We start from the raw sequence: 18,339 nt of genomic DNA, 5'->3' as shown, positions 1-18,339 counted from the left end.
ACTGACATATTTATGCCAGGCAGCCCTTAGTCTATATGGTTTTGAATCTGTGTTTGATTTCATTTTTCTTGTAGTTTACATCAACATGTTTTTATTATGATCTTTCTTTTGTCTTTGTTATTTCGATCACCTGATCTGAAGTAGGAACCTGTGCAAGTAAAATGGCTAACGCAATCAGTTTTCATTTAAACTATCTCTATCTCTATTAACTTTCAGTATTTTTCCAGTTCGTTACACCGCGTTCTGCAGTTAAATGCGGGGTGCTTTCAGCGCTATCTGCGCCATAGGCGGCGAGTTTTCATCTTTCGGCGGGGGGGGGGGGGGGGGGGGGGGGGGGGGGGGCTGGTACCCTGCCCCATATATATATAGTTTTCCCAGCCCCATATATATACCATTATCAGCCTATATTATGTCCATTGCAGGACGAAGGCCTCCCCCAGCGATCTCCAATTACCCCTGTCCTGCGCCAACCGATTCCAACTAGCGCCCGCGAATTTCCTAATTCCATCGCACCACCTAGCCTTCTGCCTTTTTCTACTACGGTTTCCTTCTCTTGGTACCTATGCTGTAGCCATAATGGTCCAACGGTGATCTAACCTGCGCATTACGTGACCTGCGCAGCGCCATTTTTTTCTCTTAATGTCAATTAGAGCATCGGCTATATCGGTTTGCTCTCTGATCCAAACCGCTCTCTTTCTGTCTCTCAAGGTTATGCCTAGTATTCTTCGTTCCATCGCTCTTTGTGCGGTTCTTAACTTGTTCTCAAGCTTTTTTGTCAGTCTCCAAGTCTCTGCCTCATATGTCAACACTGGTAAAATGCACTGATTATACAACTTGCTTTTCAATGATAATGGTAAGCTTCCAGTCAGGAGTTGACGATGTCTGCCGTATACGATCCAACCCATTTTTATTCTTCTATGAATGTCCTTCTCTCTCACACACACACACACACACACACACACACACACACACACACATATATATATATATATATATATATATATGTATGTATATATACGCTTCAAAAATTTTCGTGTGACCTTGAAGCTGCACGCTGAAGTGACGGCGTTACATGGACATATACAAGAACTCATAATAGGAGACATTTAAATTTCCCAGCCTGGCTCCTCTCGGTGGTATAATTTTCCTTCGTGTAATTGTCGCATACTTGGCTGTTACTAATACTACTTCGCCTTTCCGGCGAAACTGCAGCCTCTCTCTCTCTCTCTCTTTTCTTGTTTTGTGTGTGAGTTCGAGCATAAGCGCTGCTGTGCATGACTGCTGTTGATTCTGATTTCGAGTGAATTCGGCCTGGCCTCATTTCGGTTACTGAGTGATTTATACAGTGTTCCCTAATTATCATGCACGAAGACTTAAAAAAAGAGAGCAGTTGCGTTACTCGAGGAAAACTTAGTGCCTATTGTTTTCGGTACAGTGGAGTAGCCGTTAGTAATTCTTCCGTTATTGAGACTTGATTTAGCAATCGTAATTAATTAGCTAACTCGAGAAGTACTGTCCTAATTTTCAAAGTGTCAATGAGGCATTTGTAGGCACCCAAAAATTACATCTAAATGCGGTGTTTTCAGCGACGTACGAATTCCGTACACTTCTTTCCGAGTGACAAGGAAACTTCACGAAGTATGAAAAATACCACGTGAGTGCGCTCCCAGCCGCATGATAAAGCGGCGCTCTCAAATAACTTGATTTAAAGCAACTGCCTTGCCTATCGCAAACCCGGACAGCGCATCACCTTGATAATGGTACGGAAGGAGCGCCAGCAGAAGGTTTCACGGCTTCGCAGCTATTCCTTCCATTTCAACGGCACACTTATTATCCGTCTCTCAAGGCCGACTCATCACATTGATAACAAAAGCCCCTTGATAACGCGGCCGAAACGCCGCTCTGACCACGCACGAAATGCGAAAAGCAATGGAATGGGCATAGAATGTTTCAAAATCCCGGCATTGCTCGCACCGCATCGAAAGAGTGCGGTGCCAAACTAAAGTGACCGTTCTTTTTTTTTTTGATGAAAGTGTATACCTTCTACAAAAATAGGTTCGCGTAAAAAAATAAAAGCGAAATAAACAGGCTGGGAAGCGACCAACGTGTAAAGGCAAAACCAATGCGTTCAATAACGTAAATATAATTTCTATATGAGCCGAATTGGCAAGCAAGATGTCTTCACACACACACAAAAAAAAATAACACATCAGATTTCAGCGTGCCCTTATAGCTATGAAATCGTAAGCTCCTTTGAACACCAGCCTAGAGGACATGTTTGATTAGGTCTCCTTCTGCAGCTACGCAGTACTGTGTCCGTTTTATCACAACTTGATGAGTGACGCCGGAATTCTACGGCAGACATACGTTATCCTTGCTTCGAACTAATTTGACGCCCGTCTCGATCATGTACGCACGATCTTTCACCTAACCCCAAAGAAAGAAATCGAGCGCAGAGAGGTCAGGTGACCTGGCCGGTCAATTTACAGGCCCATGCCTTCCAATTTATTGCGCATGAAAAGTCGCATCGAGCCAGTTTCGTGCTCAGCTGCTGCTATGTGTGCTGGCGCCCCATATTGCTGATACCACAGCAGTGGAAGACAACACATCGGGACTTTGCTGAGAAACTCATCCACCACTCCTTCAAGGATTTCGTTCAAGTAACGCTGTCTAGTCAGTGTGTGAACGAACAAGATGGAGCCCATTATAACACCGGCGTAAATTCCAAACCACACATTGAACGACCACTGGTACTGGTGACGATTGCGCTTTATCCAATGTAGGTTGGAGTCCATCCAATAGTTCGCAGTATGCAAATTAACCTAGGCGTTTCTGCGGAAATTGGTTTCATCTGTGCACATGATGTTGCTCAAAGGGTCCGGTGACTCATCGGTTTTTGTGAGGACTCAATTCGAGAAATCTACCCACTGTGGTTGCTTAGTGGCTATGGTGTTGGGCTGCTAAGCACGATGTCGCGGGATCGGATCCCGGCCACGGCGGCCGCATTTAGATGGGGAGGGGGAGGGGTAATGCGAGAACACCCGTGTACTTAGATTTAAGTGCACGTTAAAGCACCCCAGGTGGTCCAAATTTCCGGAGTCCCCCACTACGGTGTGCCTCATAATCAGAAAGTGGTTTTGGCACATAAAACCCCATAATTTAATTTATTAATTTCGAGAAATCTAGACGATTCTACAGGTTCCTATCTTCTAAGCATTGGTGATACGGGTCAAAAACCGTTATATAGAATCCTCCAACTGGGTGGCTACATCCCGCACGCTAGCATAAGGATTTGAGGCCATAAATGCTAGGACATCCATGCGTAGGCTAGGACTCAAAGATGGAGTCCTCCGCCGGTGTTTCTTAAAGCTGCCGGTTTGTCTCAGGTTTTCATCAGTTCTGATGATAGTCCACGCGTTTTGTCTACCGCCACACTTCCAAGACTGATATATATATGCGGCTTTCCTTTCATTTGCAAGGGTCAAGGCAAGGATCATTTTTACCTTCTGCTCATTAGAGAAAAAACATGGCGACTGGGACAAAACAAAGCACACCTTTAAACATTTGCACTGACGTTGTCAATTCGCTTTTTTGGTGATAGGTATTGTGGCAAAAAGAAGAAAAAAAAAAAACATCCGTGCACTTTATGTACGCTAAGACAACAGGTATCACAGCTTGCTTCCAAGAAACTCCAAACGCGACTTCTTACTTCGGCAGGGGCGCGGCAGATAAGGCACGAGCTGGATCACGATATTTTCTTTATTTCTTTTATTTCGTTCTGGATAATTTAGAAGGAGCCTGTTCGAGGGTGCTGCTTTATGATTCGGGTGGGAGCGCAGCCACGTGGTATTCTCCATATCTCGTGGGGTTTATTTATCAGTCGGGAAAAAAAAAATTAGCCCGCAATTTGTTCGTCGCTGAAAATACCGCAATTAGATGTCCCTTGGCCGTGCCTTCAAATGCCTCATTAAAACTTTAATAATTAGGATAGTACGTCTCGAGTTAGGTAATTACAATTACCTAATTCTCAGTAACGAAAGAAATGACTGGCAGCTACTTCACTGTACTGTAAACAATATGTACTAGGTTTTCTTGGAGTAATGCATTGGTCTTCTTTTTTTAATCTTGGCGCATGGTGCAGTTAATTGGGACACCCTGTATATATTTATGACTTTTGCACGCAACTGACGATGTTCCCATCTCTAATAAATGCTGTAAATTATTATAAATGTTTTTTTTTTCATGAGTCGCCAGCGCTGCTTACTGGAAAGAGAAGCAATACTGAGACACACAATGCTCACGTGCATTTCAGACGCCATTGATAAAAGACTGCTGAAGGGGCACTGAAGTCTATAGGTCTTTTTCACGGTCAAAAAAGCACGCAATGCAAGTTGAAGCGTGGTGACCATACGTCAACATATTCAATCTCTAGACATAGGCTATCTATATCTTCAGAAATAAATTTTATTTGGCTAACTCGATCTCTTTGAAAAATATAATAAATTTTCTCCTGTGTGTATATGTACATATATTGTGTGTCCATGTTGTTTACAGTGGAAATTGTAAACAACGCTGAAGTGAGAAAATACGGATAAGGCAGCCGCCGCTAGTGCTTCTAATGCGCTTGTTCTCCTATTGTCGGGATTTGCAGAAATAAAGCGAAAGTATGTACTAAAAGCCACGCAAGTCCGCGCCAACAATGATGCAGTAAGCTAATATCCCCAGTAAAATTTCAAGGGATATTAATGGCCGAGGAAAGTCAAAAGAAACCTCAAATGATGTGGCTGACAAAGCTCTGGTAATGGCACTTTAGGTTTGTGTGTGAGAGGGGTGGGGAAGGGGCCTACGGCATCGCCCGGAGGGGGCTCGGGCCCCGGCGCCCTCCCGTAGTCGGCGCCTATATGGTCTGCGCCATCGCGTGGTCGTTATAATTATCCCGCGTTCGCTGGGGCACCGTTTGCAGTACCTTTCCGAGATGATGAAGACGATTGGGAGGGCCTCTGCGGTCGGCTGCTGATAACGCTACTCCTGTTGCTGCTGGTTCTGCTCCTCATCGTCGCTGGGTTCGCGCTCGGTCCGCGGTTCAAGGGTCCGCTGTTCGGACCGCGCCCATCGGCCACAGGTCAAGTGGTTAAGACTACCACAACTACAACCACCACTACTACTACGACCACCACTACAACAACCACAACAACCCCAACTACTACTACGACCACCACTACAACAACCACAACAACCCCAACTACTACTACCAACGCAACCACAAGCTCCACTACAACGACCAGAAGACCACTGCCCAATAAGGTGGTAAGTACGCTTGATATGATGATTAAATTGGCGACAAGAGTCAGCACAATGCACAATGCATTAACATATTAGAAGGCAAATGAAGAGAGGCGATATTTGAGAAAAGAAGAAAATATAGTCCTGGGAAGGTCATGTAATATGTCGCCGAGATTAGCGGTTGTCTATTAGTGCAAGATATAATGAGGGCGAATGGGAGTGAAATGAAGACGAGAGCGGCGCAAGATTACGTCGAGTGATGAGACCAGGAATATTTGCAGGCAAACTGTATAAGAAGGACGCTGCCGTCGCAATGCAGGGGCAACTGAAAACAGTTCGGACAGGCATTCGTTCTGGAGTAGACATAAATTTAGGGATGATAATGATGATGATGACGACTATGGCCAGCTTAGTTGCCTGCTAGCTCTCGGAAATAAAACAAGTGTTAAACAACAGGGTTAAAAAGAGGTGGTTGTGGGATGCTATTTCTTTATTAAGATTTATTGCCTGACGTAGCGCGTCACTACGCCGGTGACACCCAGCGTGTTCCACATAAATGCCAGCAACAAATTTCGAACGAAAATACATGCCTTGTTATGAGTTTAAAGTCGCCCCAGCTAGTAAGAATGATTACTTCACTATTATGGGTAAAGCTTTTCAGCAGAACAGACTAGGTTCGGTGAGGATAGAATCATTATTTTTAGAATCAAAATACAATGTTTTAACTATATATGAGATTATTATTATTGAACGGAATGTGTAGAAGGAGGTCCCGGAGCCGGAGGCTGAATTGGGCCTCCTGTACATGGTATAAGCGAAAATTAAGCTTAGTTAAGAAAGGACACTAAGGAGCAATAACTATATAAACAAATTCGGAAAACAGCAATTATAAGTACATCCTAGGACACCATTTAAGAGCAATAATACAATAACTTTAAGCAGTAACATACAAAAAATATAAACAAAAAACGGCATGTTTTAACGATTTCGCACGCCATTAATAAACGTAATATAATAAACTACAGCCTTTATCGATAACTCTGCCAATGCATACATTAAGTAGTACGCAGAGAAAGTGTTATGTAGGACTATAGATACGGTTCAAAAGAAACTTTCTAAATTTTTAATGTGAGAGTGTAGTCTCATTAACTTTAATACAAAACGTAGAGAGTTCTATAATGAAAAAGTGCTTAATTGAAGAGTGCTTGCCATACTTTCGGCAAGGTGAAGGTCACTTTAAGGACAAATCTTGCGATGTTAGTGTAAAAAAAGACGGAACTAAAAAATAGGGGAACGATTCGATTGTTGATATGCCAGATAGCAAGATTATATTTAATTATGTCGGACGCTGCACGGGTATTATTGGCATGTAATTATTGTTTGGCATTGGTGCAGTGCTAAAAGTTTATATTTCGATGGCTTTGTTCTGGATCACTTGTAGTGGGGCAAACCGGAGTACTGTATGCTTTCGGGAGGCCGGTGAGCCGGCACGTCTAAGACGGCGATTGTAATATCAGATTCCTTCTCGGTACACCCTACACGTTACCCAAATCACGTACTTAAGCGATTCATTTATGAGGTTATCGTCCCAAATAATTACTGCGTTTTCTGACGACACCGAAGTGCGAAAATTAGGATTAGTTTTGAGATAAAATGCGCGAACGACTACTGGCGAAGGTATGCTAGAAATCAATTCGTGGTGTTCTCGCATGTCCTTGTCGGCCGTGTTTCACGCATTTCATATGCGATACATCGCGAACAACTGGCGCATGCGTTTGTTCCTCTCGCGTTGACCGCGTGAGGCGCTTCACCGTGTAACTATATCTCGGAGCGCACGAGCTCCTGCACCTTGGTTTCACCGTCATGCGACTTCGCTATACATGAAAATGTACTCACGTTCTCGTCGGCAGAACGCTGCAGCCGCTGAGCGTACACCGCTGGCCATTGGTTTGCTCTAAGCGCATACGTTATTCTGCACTGTTAGAATAATGGAGGGTTCCAACGATTGATGTCCTATAGAAACGGTTGCGCGCGCATCCTAGGGAGTACAGTTTTATTCGTGGCTCTGCTTGTAGTTTCTATCGTGATTCATCGAACGTACCCCTACAAGTTCAGACACTCAATACGTGCAAAATGAAATCGTTTGATTTGTTGAAATGCTTCTCACCAGGTTTGGGCATTGTAAACAGACTAAAACGCGGCATAGGTCACGCGCCGACCATCTTGTCTGTAAAGTGTCAAACCGCTGCCACGGTGCGGTAAAACCTTACATTTAAAACGAAAACCACATCTCCCCTGGAAGGAGCCGTGCATTTCCTGCCGAATAGTCGTAGTAACACGCACAAACGCGTCTACGCGTCTAAGTGCTTCCATCGTCACCGATTATGGCACGTAACTTCGGTAAATCTTCAATACCGATTGCGCAAAGCTGCCATCTGAAGGGCTTCGCATTGCTAAAAACAAACAAACAAACAAAAAGAGAAATAAAAGTTATACAGATACAACAAACATCTTGGAAACTATGTGAAGCGAAGCTTTCGTGAAGAAGTTAAAGAAACGCTATAAACTCACTCACTTCGTCCCTGCATCCTTGGCGTAAAGGAATTTGCACTCGCGTATGTACTCCCGCGCATGCGTGCTACGCAATGTAAACGCGCGGCGATCGTCTGGAAGAGCTAATTGTCGTCGGCGCTGTAGAAGTAAACGTGTGACTTTGGCCTTATGGTTAGAGCATTGGGCTGCTGTGCTGGCGGACCGAGGTTCGATCGCACCGTCGTACACGTGATTCGATTTCTTTTTATAAGTGTGAGTTATCCGGCAGGACAGCAGCAGCACCTCAGAGCCACGGTAAGGAAATTCCGGGAGGGTTCGCTAGGAAAAGCATCGCTTTAAAGAAAACGTAATGGAGGTGCGAGGCTCGCGACGTGTACGTAACGCATTCAGGGAACGAATGTCGGGTGCGTACGGTGGTCGACGTAAAGGGAGATGGAGGAGGAGGAGGAAGTGGCAACCAAAAACGCTTGGAAAAGGGGTTTGTGACTTTTTTTTAATTTTTCGCGTAATAGAATTATGTTTTCTCGTATATTCAAATTACGATTCGACGTTATGTCTGTAGATTGTGTGTAAGTCGTACTGTACAATTTTTTTACGTATTTGACCTTGAGTAATTCAATTAGTTCAGTAATTTCCTTGTGCCACATGGAGGGCCTGCGTGGTTGGGTAAGCATGGCTCGAAATTGATTTTGCCGAAGCGACGTCCAATGCTGGACGCCGGCCGCGGAACGCCAGATGCCGACGCCGGATTTTCTGCGACATGGGGCCCTTAACGCTATCGCGTTGAAAGAGTACACACTGGTGGACATCACAAGCGTGGAAATTCTGTGTTGGCAGTGAAGCTCGCTTCCTGGCAGCCATGACGACGTGACGCTTAACATTTCTCCTATCTTCTGTAAATAGGAACCAAATCGAAAAACCTTTGCACTCAAAGCGAGACTTGTCTTTTTTTAATTGAGCTCGTGAGTTGTTGACAAAGCGTTGTCCTAACCCCTTGTGGTGGACAGCATGCTATGGGAATCCTATTAGTGTCTTGCTCAGCTAAGGTTACATTATCGCGTTAGAAAAATGTGCTCCGACTGACTATTTTTTTTTTCAAGGTGATATTTGTTAGGCAAGAAAATAAGACAGAGAGAGAGAGAGAGAAAGAGAACCACTTGCCTTTTATTCGGGGTTAAACTTCGCTCAGCGTTCGTGCTTTCATGACAGTATCGCCGCCGGCATTCACTTCCGGTGCACTGTTCTATAGGGCTTGATTTGAAAACTGATAAAGCAGGTGAACTGTAGCCTACGGCTGGCGCGTGCAGTGTCTTCATTCTCGCGGCTCCTACATGTTCTGCGAGAACAGTAGAGAGGGCTACTATTACGACGGCAAACTGAAGAAGTGCGTCGCGACAAGGGACGAGCAGTACTTCGTCTGCAACAACGGCCCCAACCGGTTCGACAACGACTCCGAGTGCAACACTTACTGCAAGCAACGCCATCCTCCCGAGCCGAGGTGCGAAGAGGCCCCAGTGTTCGTCCCGTGCGAAAAGAAGCACTTAACGGTGACGTGGTGGTTCTTTGACGGCACGAGGTATGTACAGGTCGAACGATATATTGTCGCTCATTTCTTTCAAGTGAAAATTAGGCCTCGTCCCCCTCATTACAGTGGCACGCCAATTATGGGTGAGCCGAAATTCACACAGGAAACCGCAGTCACGGAACTTATAGATGGGGTGTCTTTTTAAGGTCAACATATATTTTTAACGCAAAAATATCATATGCCCAATTGCGCTAAAATACATCGGCGTGACCGAAATATAGTACCAAAAATTGCTGATGGTGCGAAGAGTAAAAACGCGTCAAAAATTTTTTCGGGGAGGTTACACAAAATAATTTAATGCCTTTGAAAAGAAGCTTTCGTGCATAGTCGGTTTGGGTGAGAGTCGAACCCGGGCCTCTGGGTGCTGTTAGATACGGGACCTTTTCCTGAGCCTCCTTCGAGTTCACCAGACCACATCGAATCGCGCCACAACTAATTAAGGAGCGCAGAAGCTTATCTACCCCGTTCCCGAAGCGCGGCATGTGCAAACGAGTTGGCGTCCCCCACCTCGTGTGCCGCAGGTGGAGCTATTCACTGCTTGACTATTCCCAAAAGTGTAGCGGGAGCCTGGCACTGTTCCAGGTAACGCAGGTCGTGAGCAAAGCTGCTTTGCAGCACTGAAACGTCGCCCCCACCCGCCTATTGTGACGGCGCTTGCAAGCCAGCAAGGCAATACCGCAGAGAGAAGTAAGCCCTCGGACAATTGGGGCCCAACGAACGACCCTCGGCTCCGGGTGTGACACAATCGCACGGGCGCCTACCATTGGCCGAAAATGACGACACCTGAGCGGGCTCGCCGATTGGCCGAAAATGGCGTCACCTGAGCGGGCTCGCCGATTGGCCGAACGTGACGTGACTTCGAGACACCGAAGGGTGTCTCGAAGTCACGAGACCGGGAGCAGCAAGGAAGGATTCCTTCATTTCATCTCTTTCGAGCTTCTTGCCACGGACCGCAGCGTCCGAGTTGCTGCCGGCCGGCAATGACTCTATGACTGTTAGTTTCTTGGTCCGCTCACTGTAAATAATGGTAATAAACCTCCAGTTTTCATCTCAAAGTCCTCCTCAAACTCGGCCAACTCCCGCACCCAATGGCAAGGTCCAAAAATCTGGGGGACAGAAATTGGGACTGTATTCCAGATCCAACAGTGCCGAGACGAGCACGCTTCTGCGAATCCCCGGCGGCTCCACGGCTCTGACTGACAAAACGTGTGCGTAGAGCCTGCGTCATTGCGCACGTCACGTCGCAACCATCTGGCTGCCGATAGGTGTGGCCTAGGGCGTGCGTCACAGGACACGTGACGGCGCAGCCAATTGGAGGAGGTGGCGCCACGTCATGAGTGTATAAAATGAGTATAATATAAAAGCATTTCACCAAACGGACCATAATGCTTTCGCATTCCCACGCGTAAGCAGTCTTAAAGGGGCCCTGAACCACACCTCGGACTTGGTGAAATAACATAGCCGGCGGGTAGCATACGCTGCTGTGAACAGCTCAGCCAAGTTCTGGTGTCGTACGCGGTGCGTGAAGCTCGCAAGCGGATCGCGAAGTCGCCTGTCTCTCAAATGCTCTCTTTTAAACACAAGACCCTGTCCTCACTCTCTTCTTGACGCAGTATTTCGTCATACAACACACTATTTCGTCATCTAGACGGCTGCTATTGGTCGGTAGCTGACATCAAGCTGCTGTCGGCTACATAGCGTAGATACCGCGGCTTTTTGCGGTAAAGTACTTTTTACGGCAAAGTAGTTCTGAAATTGCTCATTTTCACTTCAAATGCTTTTCTCTATTTCAATAAAAGGTGGTTCAGTGTCCCTTTAAGTGTCCTAGAAAATTTTTTAGATCACCTGGAGTATACAGCACAAGTCTACTGATCGATTCGGATTGCTGAAAGAGGCAGACTTTAGTTGCACAATAGATCGAAATACATAATTGACTAATTGCATCAAATTAACTAGTTCTTTTTTATTAAGCAACTTAGCCCGCATTATGCAATTTAAGACCAGAAATTAGCAATGCCACACGGCTCACACGCCCGCTTGAACGAATTTTTTCGTGATAAGCATGGTCAAAATTGCGGAAAAATTCAATGCTGTTCCATTGATTTTTTTGTTAACGAAATATGCACTGGAGGAGAAATATGGCGGGAATACCAATGCATTTCGTCGAGCACTTCTGGAGCGCGTATTTCGAAACAGGTGTCATCCACAGAATTTCATGGTCATGGTTTGAGAACTCAGCGACCACAATTTGTAAATGGCAATGCGTGCCTTAAAGTAATTACCTTCAAAGTCAATTAGGAAGCTTTTTGTAATCAGTCACTTATGAATTTTGATTTATCATGCCAATGATATTTAAACTTTGTGGTAATGATAAACAAAAAGAAAACCACCGTATAAGTGCAGACTTATAACTATGTAGACTATAAGTAGACTTATGTGCCGTTCAATGTCGTTAACTGCGCATATAAATCTGGTTTGGATTTCCTGGTCACTCGGCGTAACTGCCGTATGTGGTAGAACGCAGGATTAGTTGGTGTGTTTGTAGTCTGCGCAGCAGTTCTTAGAGTGAACTTCACTTTTTGTGTACTTTGAGCTTTGAAGTTTATTGGCATTAAGTAAACCCCTGTATGACGCGTCAGGCTAAAGAAAAGAAGGTGCCAAATATTACAGCTTGACGTATAGCCATGGGGCTCATCTTCCAAGCACAGAGACAGTGCGCGCACACACAAAAGAAGCGAGAATATAGGTTGAGCCTTGTGCCTAATCTCATGTTGAATATAATAAAACCACAAGTAGCCAATAAAAGCTTGCGCACATGCCAAACGCGAATAAAGTAAATGTAAACGTAAGAATGCATGTAACAGAATTGCACAGCAAACAACATAGAAAGGTAACATGTATGTAACATGTACCTGTGAGAAACTTAGCAAATTCACGCTGGAATGTAAGCAACATAAATATAAACAACATAAACACACAGAAAATAATTTTTTTGAAAACATTACGTCGTCAACAATCAGTGCTGCACCCCGTTTTTCCTGATCCACAGATCCACCTTATTTCTCAAACACATTAAGAGAGATGAGACGGCTGTTGCCTCGTCAGTATGTTCACGTGACAACTGAATACGCAATGTTATAGGTTGATAGACCAACATTTCTATTTAACCGTGCCAAATAGATGACGGATCTCCTTTCATTTAGTTTTTGCAGAAATCTATCTCATGCGGTTTTTGTCACATATCCCCTGTGCTTCAAAAAAATGCGTGCGCAGAGTCATGGTGCCTGAGCTCAAAAGTACAGCAGTGCTGATCACCAGCTCGAGTTTCTTTTAATGCTGTCTTCAGAGATATACATAATGCAGCCTAGTTGCTGCCACATATTCGTCCGCCGGTAGGCGGTTCGTGAACAGGGCATGTTCATTGATAGTAACACGGAGTTATGCCTACGTAAGCATGCTTTTACCCTGTAATGCTCACTGTGTAACGAAGAAGACGCACCTCGTGTTTTCGGTGGCAGCTCGAAGACGACGACGACGACCAGTGCGGTGATTGCAAGAGAGTTCGTGCTGTTCGCTGCTGCTGGGCTGCCCTGCGTAAATAAATCTTATTACATTTGGTGGAGGTTACTGGATTCCCTCCAGTCACCTACCTTTCTACCTGCATTATGCCAGAAATGAAGTCTCTCTTCTTAAGTGTTCGAGTATAAAATGCACTGATTCCTAATACCTGCATAGTCACATCGCGGTGTGGCATTGTGCCTTTGATAAACAGGATCTTCTACAACACATTGTTGGTATTCGTGTATTTGATGCAGCTGCAATGTAACAGCTGCGCGTGCACGTATATGGCACGTCTGAGCGTGAAACAGACCAGTGAACCATACGGTTACCAGAGAAACCAGAAGACTCAACGCACGCATACCCGACGCAACAAGCACCCTCCCCCACCCTTAACAGAAAGGGAAAAAAAAACGCCAGTGAATGTTCATCGAGCAAAATATATTTGCCGAGACAAACGTAGGCATATTGTTAGGAAAGAACCGTAAACGTCGTACTCTGAGTTAATAATAATAATAATAATAATAATAATAATAATAATAATAATAATAATAATAATAATAATAATAATAATAATAATAATAATACTTGCTTACTATTAGTACTCATTGTTGTGTTTTGTAATGTATGCGTGCGCCACCATCCAGACCTCACGGTTGTTCCAGGGCAGGGTAAATAAATCATTGATTGACTGATCCGTATCAAGCGAATTCAATTCTCCTGCACCATTCTGGAAATTGTACGCAACAATCTGTCTTCCTCAACTCGAATACAGGTCGGTCGTCAGGAAAGGCATTGCTAGATCCAACAGGGACATAGATCAGATACAGAAAAAATTTCGATGCATATATCATCAGTGCTTTGCTAACACGGACACTGGACCTTGTTCTAGCACTGTTGGATTATTGTCAATGCCCTTACTACACTCCCGACGTATTCGCGCTGACCTTCTGTTTCTTTTGAAACTTCTTCATGGTATCCTTACCTGCCCCGAACACCTCAGTTGTATCATCTTTGGCATCCCGCGCAATATCACCAGAAAACATAGACCTTTCCATGTTCGTGCCTGTAATCACCAACACTCAACCGTCCATAGAATACAGTCTTTATATCGCTTGTTATCGTGATGTTGATATTTCTTCATAACTCGCTTTCACTGTTCTTTTCCGAGCTTTGCGTTGTTGTCATAGTTTCACATGTTGTTCAACTGCCTTTATCCTCCTTTGTCTCTTGTATTTACCTTGCGCTTTGTAGTATGTACTCTTCTATTCAAGAGCGTCCTTTTTATTCATAGATATTTTTTTACCTATATTCCCCTGCCGTTTTTTCCAGTTTTCTTTTTCTAGTTGTATGCGCGCGTCAGCACCTAGACGTCATGGTTGTTCCTCGGCACGGTAAATAAATAAACGAGTGATTGAGTGCCTGACTGTTGTTGTTTACATTATAGATTGTATCTCTTTGTTGACTTGCTGTAGACGGACGAAGTACATTGTTGCCACGGCCTGGGCTCACGCAGATGCGTGGAGTGGGACTTCTCCGGCGGAGAGTGTCCACAGATCGCGGACACGAACTTCCAGTACAAGACGAAGAGGGAGTGCGATGAGAGTTGCACGAAGGACCCGATGCACGCCGTGTTCTACGGCTGCTACTCGCAGGGTGGCGGGGACGCCTGCGCGACGGAACACATTCGCGAGCCCTGGTTCGCGTTCCGCCACCCGAACGGGACATTAGACTGCCACCTGGCGGACATCAGCACCATCAACGAGCACCGCTGTGTCGACGAAGACCGCTGGTCAGTTCACAGAAGCGCTGACTATGCGGAGTTCTCTTACGAGAGCAAACGTTTATTCTTTTGCTGCACTCGGTTCAGTCTCATCCGTTTTCTTGAGTAACCTCGTTGCATTCGCTTCGCGCATTCACTTTGTCGTTGTCGCTTATGTTAAAACACGTGCCGTACAGTCATCGCCCCAGCATCGTGGTGGAAGAATCTAAGCGATGCTGGCCGTTCATGGGATTAAAAAAAATAAAAAATAAAGAAGATGGCTCGCACGTTCCAGTGGTCCGTGAGAATACGTGCCGGTCAATCGTGCGACCCAACATATTATTAGAGGAGGCGACCAGCCAGTGAGAAAATGCTGTTTAGGAAACAAAAGCTTCGGGAATTTCGTCTAAGGGCCTGCATTCACAAAAGTAGTTTTGTAAGCTAGTGCGGTGTGAGAGAACAGGCGCCTGCAATCGCTATAGGAGGCATGATAGATACGAAGAGTGCCAGATAACACCAAACAATTTTTTTACGGAAGAAAACTATTTCATGACATACTCCTCAAAGTTATAGCACGTGCGTCCAGCTGTGTAGATCTTCGTGTTTGTAAACAACCGAACGCTGCTTTTCATTGTAGAAAACTGCCTTGTTAGGATGTAGCCGGCGTGTTTTAGAGCGCTTTAAGGGCCCTTCATCAGGCTTGCCTATTTTAAACAAACTAGCGTAGCGCATACGAGACGCGCTCGTGAACATGTCTGCAAAGTATTGCTCCGCCGCCCCCCACCTTTGCGAAAACAGCTAAACGTTTAGAATAAACGCCACAGGCTTTCACTCTCGCGGAAGCCCGCTCAAAGCCAGAGAGTCATTGTCACGCACAAATGCCTCTTCGCAGTGCGTGTTTCGTCACTTACCATGACTAATTGTCGAATGCGGAAGGCGCAACTCCCTAAAATAGAGAGAGAGAGAGACAGAGAGAGAACAGAGGCGAGGCTCGACGCCGGGCTACGGCTCTCGGCTCCGCTATCGGAGAAGGCCGCCAATGAGCACCACTTGGGAAGGCTACTTGAGGCAAAGGGAGAGAGTGTATCCTTTGACCGGGACGCTCGCTTCCTGGTGGCATGATAACGGGACAGTTAATTCCTTATATCTTCTCCAATAATTAACTTATTTGAAAATGTATTTCGGTAAAACGCTTCTTGGACGGCGTGGCGTTTTACCGCTCCCGGTGTATAACGAAAATTTGCAATGGGGTTTAGTGAGGGACCCTTTAAAGCAACCCTGCAGAAGGGCAAGTCTGCGGCTAAGTGGTCAAAACAAATAAGCTGAAGCCTGTTAGACGTTAGAATCATTTCTCCTTGGCCTGTTGTATGTCCGTTATTGAGATTAGCCGGCGTTTGTTCTTACAAATCGCGCGAGCGTATTAAAAGCCCAGTGAGCAGCAGCACTAAACTTAATTTGTTTTTTAGCGTTGCCCTTTTGCAACCCTGTATGGTACAGATCAGGCAGTGTTGTCAAGTAAAACGGCAAAAGTGGCTTGCGAGCAAGTAAGCAGATCTCAGGAAGTGGCACTCTTTTTAGTTCGCAGGATTATAGTTGCGTAAGGGCGAGTGCTAGGGCGAGGTGGTAGTCAAACGGGACAATAACGCTAGGAATTGGGGATACGAGCAAACAAGAAAAGGATAATTGCTACATTCACTACTAATAATCAAAGCCTACTAATTTAGCTCATTAAAAATATGCTGATTGCACTGAAGCATAGAATATAAGCGTGAAGGGTTGATTAAAACTTGGTTGCAAGTGCAGCTCTCTTACTTGTCTTTTCTGCACGCGTTCGCTTTCTTTTCATGCAATGACACAGTGGTAAAAACAATGACCGCCCTCCCAAAAGCTTTGAACCCGGAAGCAATTCACATATGCCTTTCACAAACGCAATTGCAACATACGTAAATTATGTGAGGTTGATTAGCGAGTCATTAATCTAGCAAGGTATTAGCATGATCGCTAAGGTAACAAGGAGCAGTGGTCACAATGGGCGGCTTGATTAGAAACTTCGACCATTTCAGTGCGGGATATTAAAGCTCGTTTTGTGTTGAACACAATACGAAGACGCATAGGAACTGTGTTGCCCAGATCCTCGCTTTCCTGAATTCGAGAGGCATCATTTGTTTCCTTCTTATACAGCCGGTAATAATTTGCTAAATTGGAGCTGCCAATCAACTTCGGCGCCCAGTACTATATATGGCGTGTACGCCTATTGTCGTAGCTGCTGATCCCCCCGTAAACAAGGAAGGCGTGGACGGGTGTGTTGTTATGGTGTACCTGAAGTACGAACAAGCGATCAGACAGGGCATATGAAGAAAAAGCATCACAGGTATATGAGCAGTTTCAATGAACAGGTGTGCTGTGTGAGAATAATAGTGTACCGTACGACTGTAGTATCACTCGAAACCTCAAGAAATCACCATATATTGAATGCGCATACTGGTGACCTAGGAACTAGTTGTCAGCAGAAGAGGCAGATGAAGTACGGAAACGAAGTGTAGCGTTGCGTGCTGCATGAGAGTTTGTTTACGTGAGAAAAACTGTGCAACCTTCGGCGTTGAAAGGCTAGGAGATCTAACAGGCGGGATCTTGCACATGCGACCACTGAGTGTGTTCGCCTACTATAGCTCAACATAATGTTATAGTTAAGATGAATATCTTAACGCAGGTTCGAGCACCTCGAGGACTGCGAGGCCACATGCATGCGGAGCTCTAGTCTGGCTCCCGAGGCACCACCACCTATCATTCGGCGGCAGCGCACCAGTGTGAATTTCACGACCGGCATGCATGATGCAGCCAAGAAGGCGCTAGAAGCAAACCACTGATACGCGTGGCGGTGCACACACTGCGACATGCGACGTGTTGGCGAATGTTACTAGAGGACAGATACAAGCTGCACGCGTGAGCGTCTTTTATGCCTGACGCACGAGTATTCCTTTAGTATGTGTAAATACAGCATTTACGTGCTATTTCGTTTCCTCAGTAAGATAACTGCAAATGCGAAGAAATAATAATGAAGTTGAATGGATGGCAAATTCCTGGTGCCTATTTGTAACCGGGAGGTGGATGCCTCACATTCCTCGCCATGGCTCGAGAGTGGCATTACCTGACACTTCCAAGGCTACATATACAGCTAATACGAGGACGGTTAAATGGTGACATGTACTGCGCGTGGATATACAGATAGCGCGGCAGGAGGAGCATTCTGCCCCTAAGTCAATTGGCGGGCATCGGACGCTTCATGCACATCGTTCGGTGTCAGCTCTCACAGGGTGAGGCGATGTCTTGCCTTTCCTTCTCCTCTATTACAAGTCCAAGTACCGAAAGATACGCCGCGCTTGCTATCATCTGAAAAGACGTGCCGTTAATTACGTCAAACTGCCCGTAACCTATCTCGAGCTCCAAAATGTATTGCCTTTGGTGTCAGTTGTTCACCAGCCTACTATGAACACACAGTCGCAAGAATTTCACGAAATCATGCCGTAATGTTAAAGTTAAAGGCGTTTGCTCAACGGCTACACAACCACTGCGGTTTTTCGCGTGCCTTCCCACACCA

General features: G+C 45.3%; 1 protein-coding gene across 1 annotated transcript; it reads left to right on the top strand.

Moving 5' to 3' along the window:
- The first annotated feature begins 4,977 nt into the window (after nt 1–4,977).
- LOC129387777 (uncharacterized) lies at nt 4,978–17,752 on the top strand. Its single transcript, XM_055077351.1, has 4 exons — nt 4,978–5,307; nt 9,144–9,412; nt 14,496–14,771; nt 17,452–17,752. Exons 2-4 carry the CDS (start codon nt 9,168–9,170, stop codon nt 17,606–17,608), a joined length of 678 nt encoding a protein of 225 aa, XP_054933326.1. The 5' UTR covers nt 4,978–5,307; nt 9,144–9,167; the 3' UTR covers nt 17,609–17,752.
- The last annotated feature ends 587 nt before the right edge of the window (nt 17,753–18,339 follow it).

The sequence above is a fragment of the Dermacentor andersoni genome, chromosome 2, assembly GCF_023375885.2.
Source record: "Dermacentor andersoni chromosome 2, qqDerAnde1_hic_scaffold, whole genome shotgun sequence".
Lineage (NCBI taxonomy): Eukaryota > Metazoa > Arthropoda > Arachnida > Ixodida > Ixodidae > Dermacentor > Dermacentor andersoni.
Note: the sequence above shows the minus strand (reverse complement) of the source record. Positions and strands in the feature narration are given on the sequence as shown.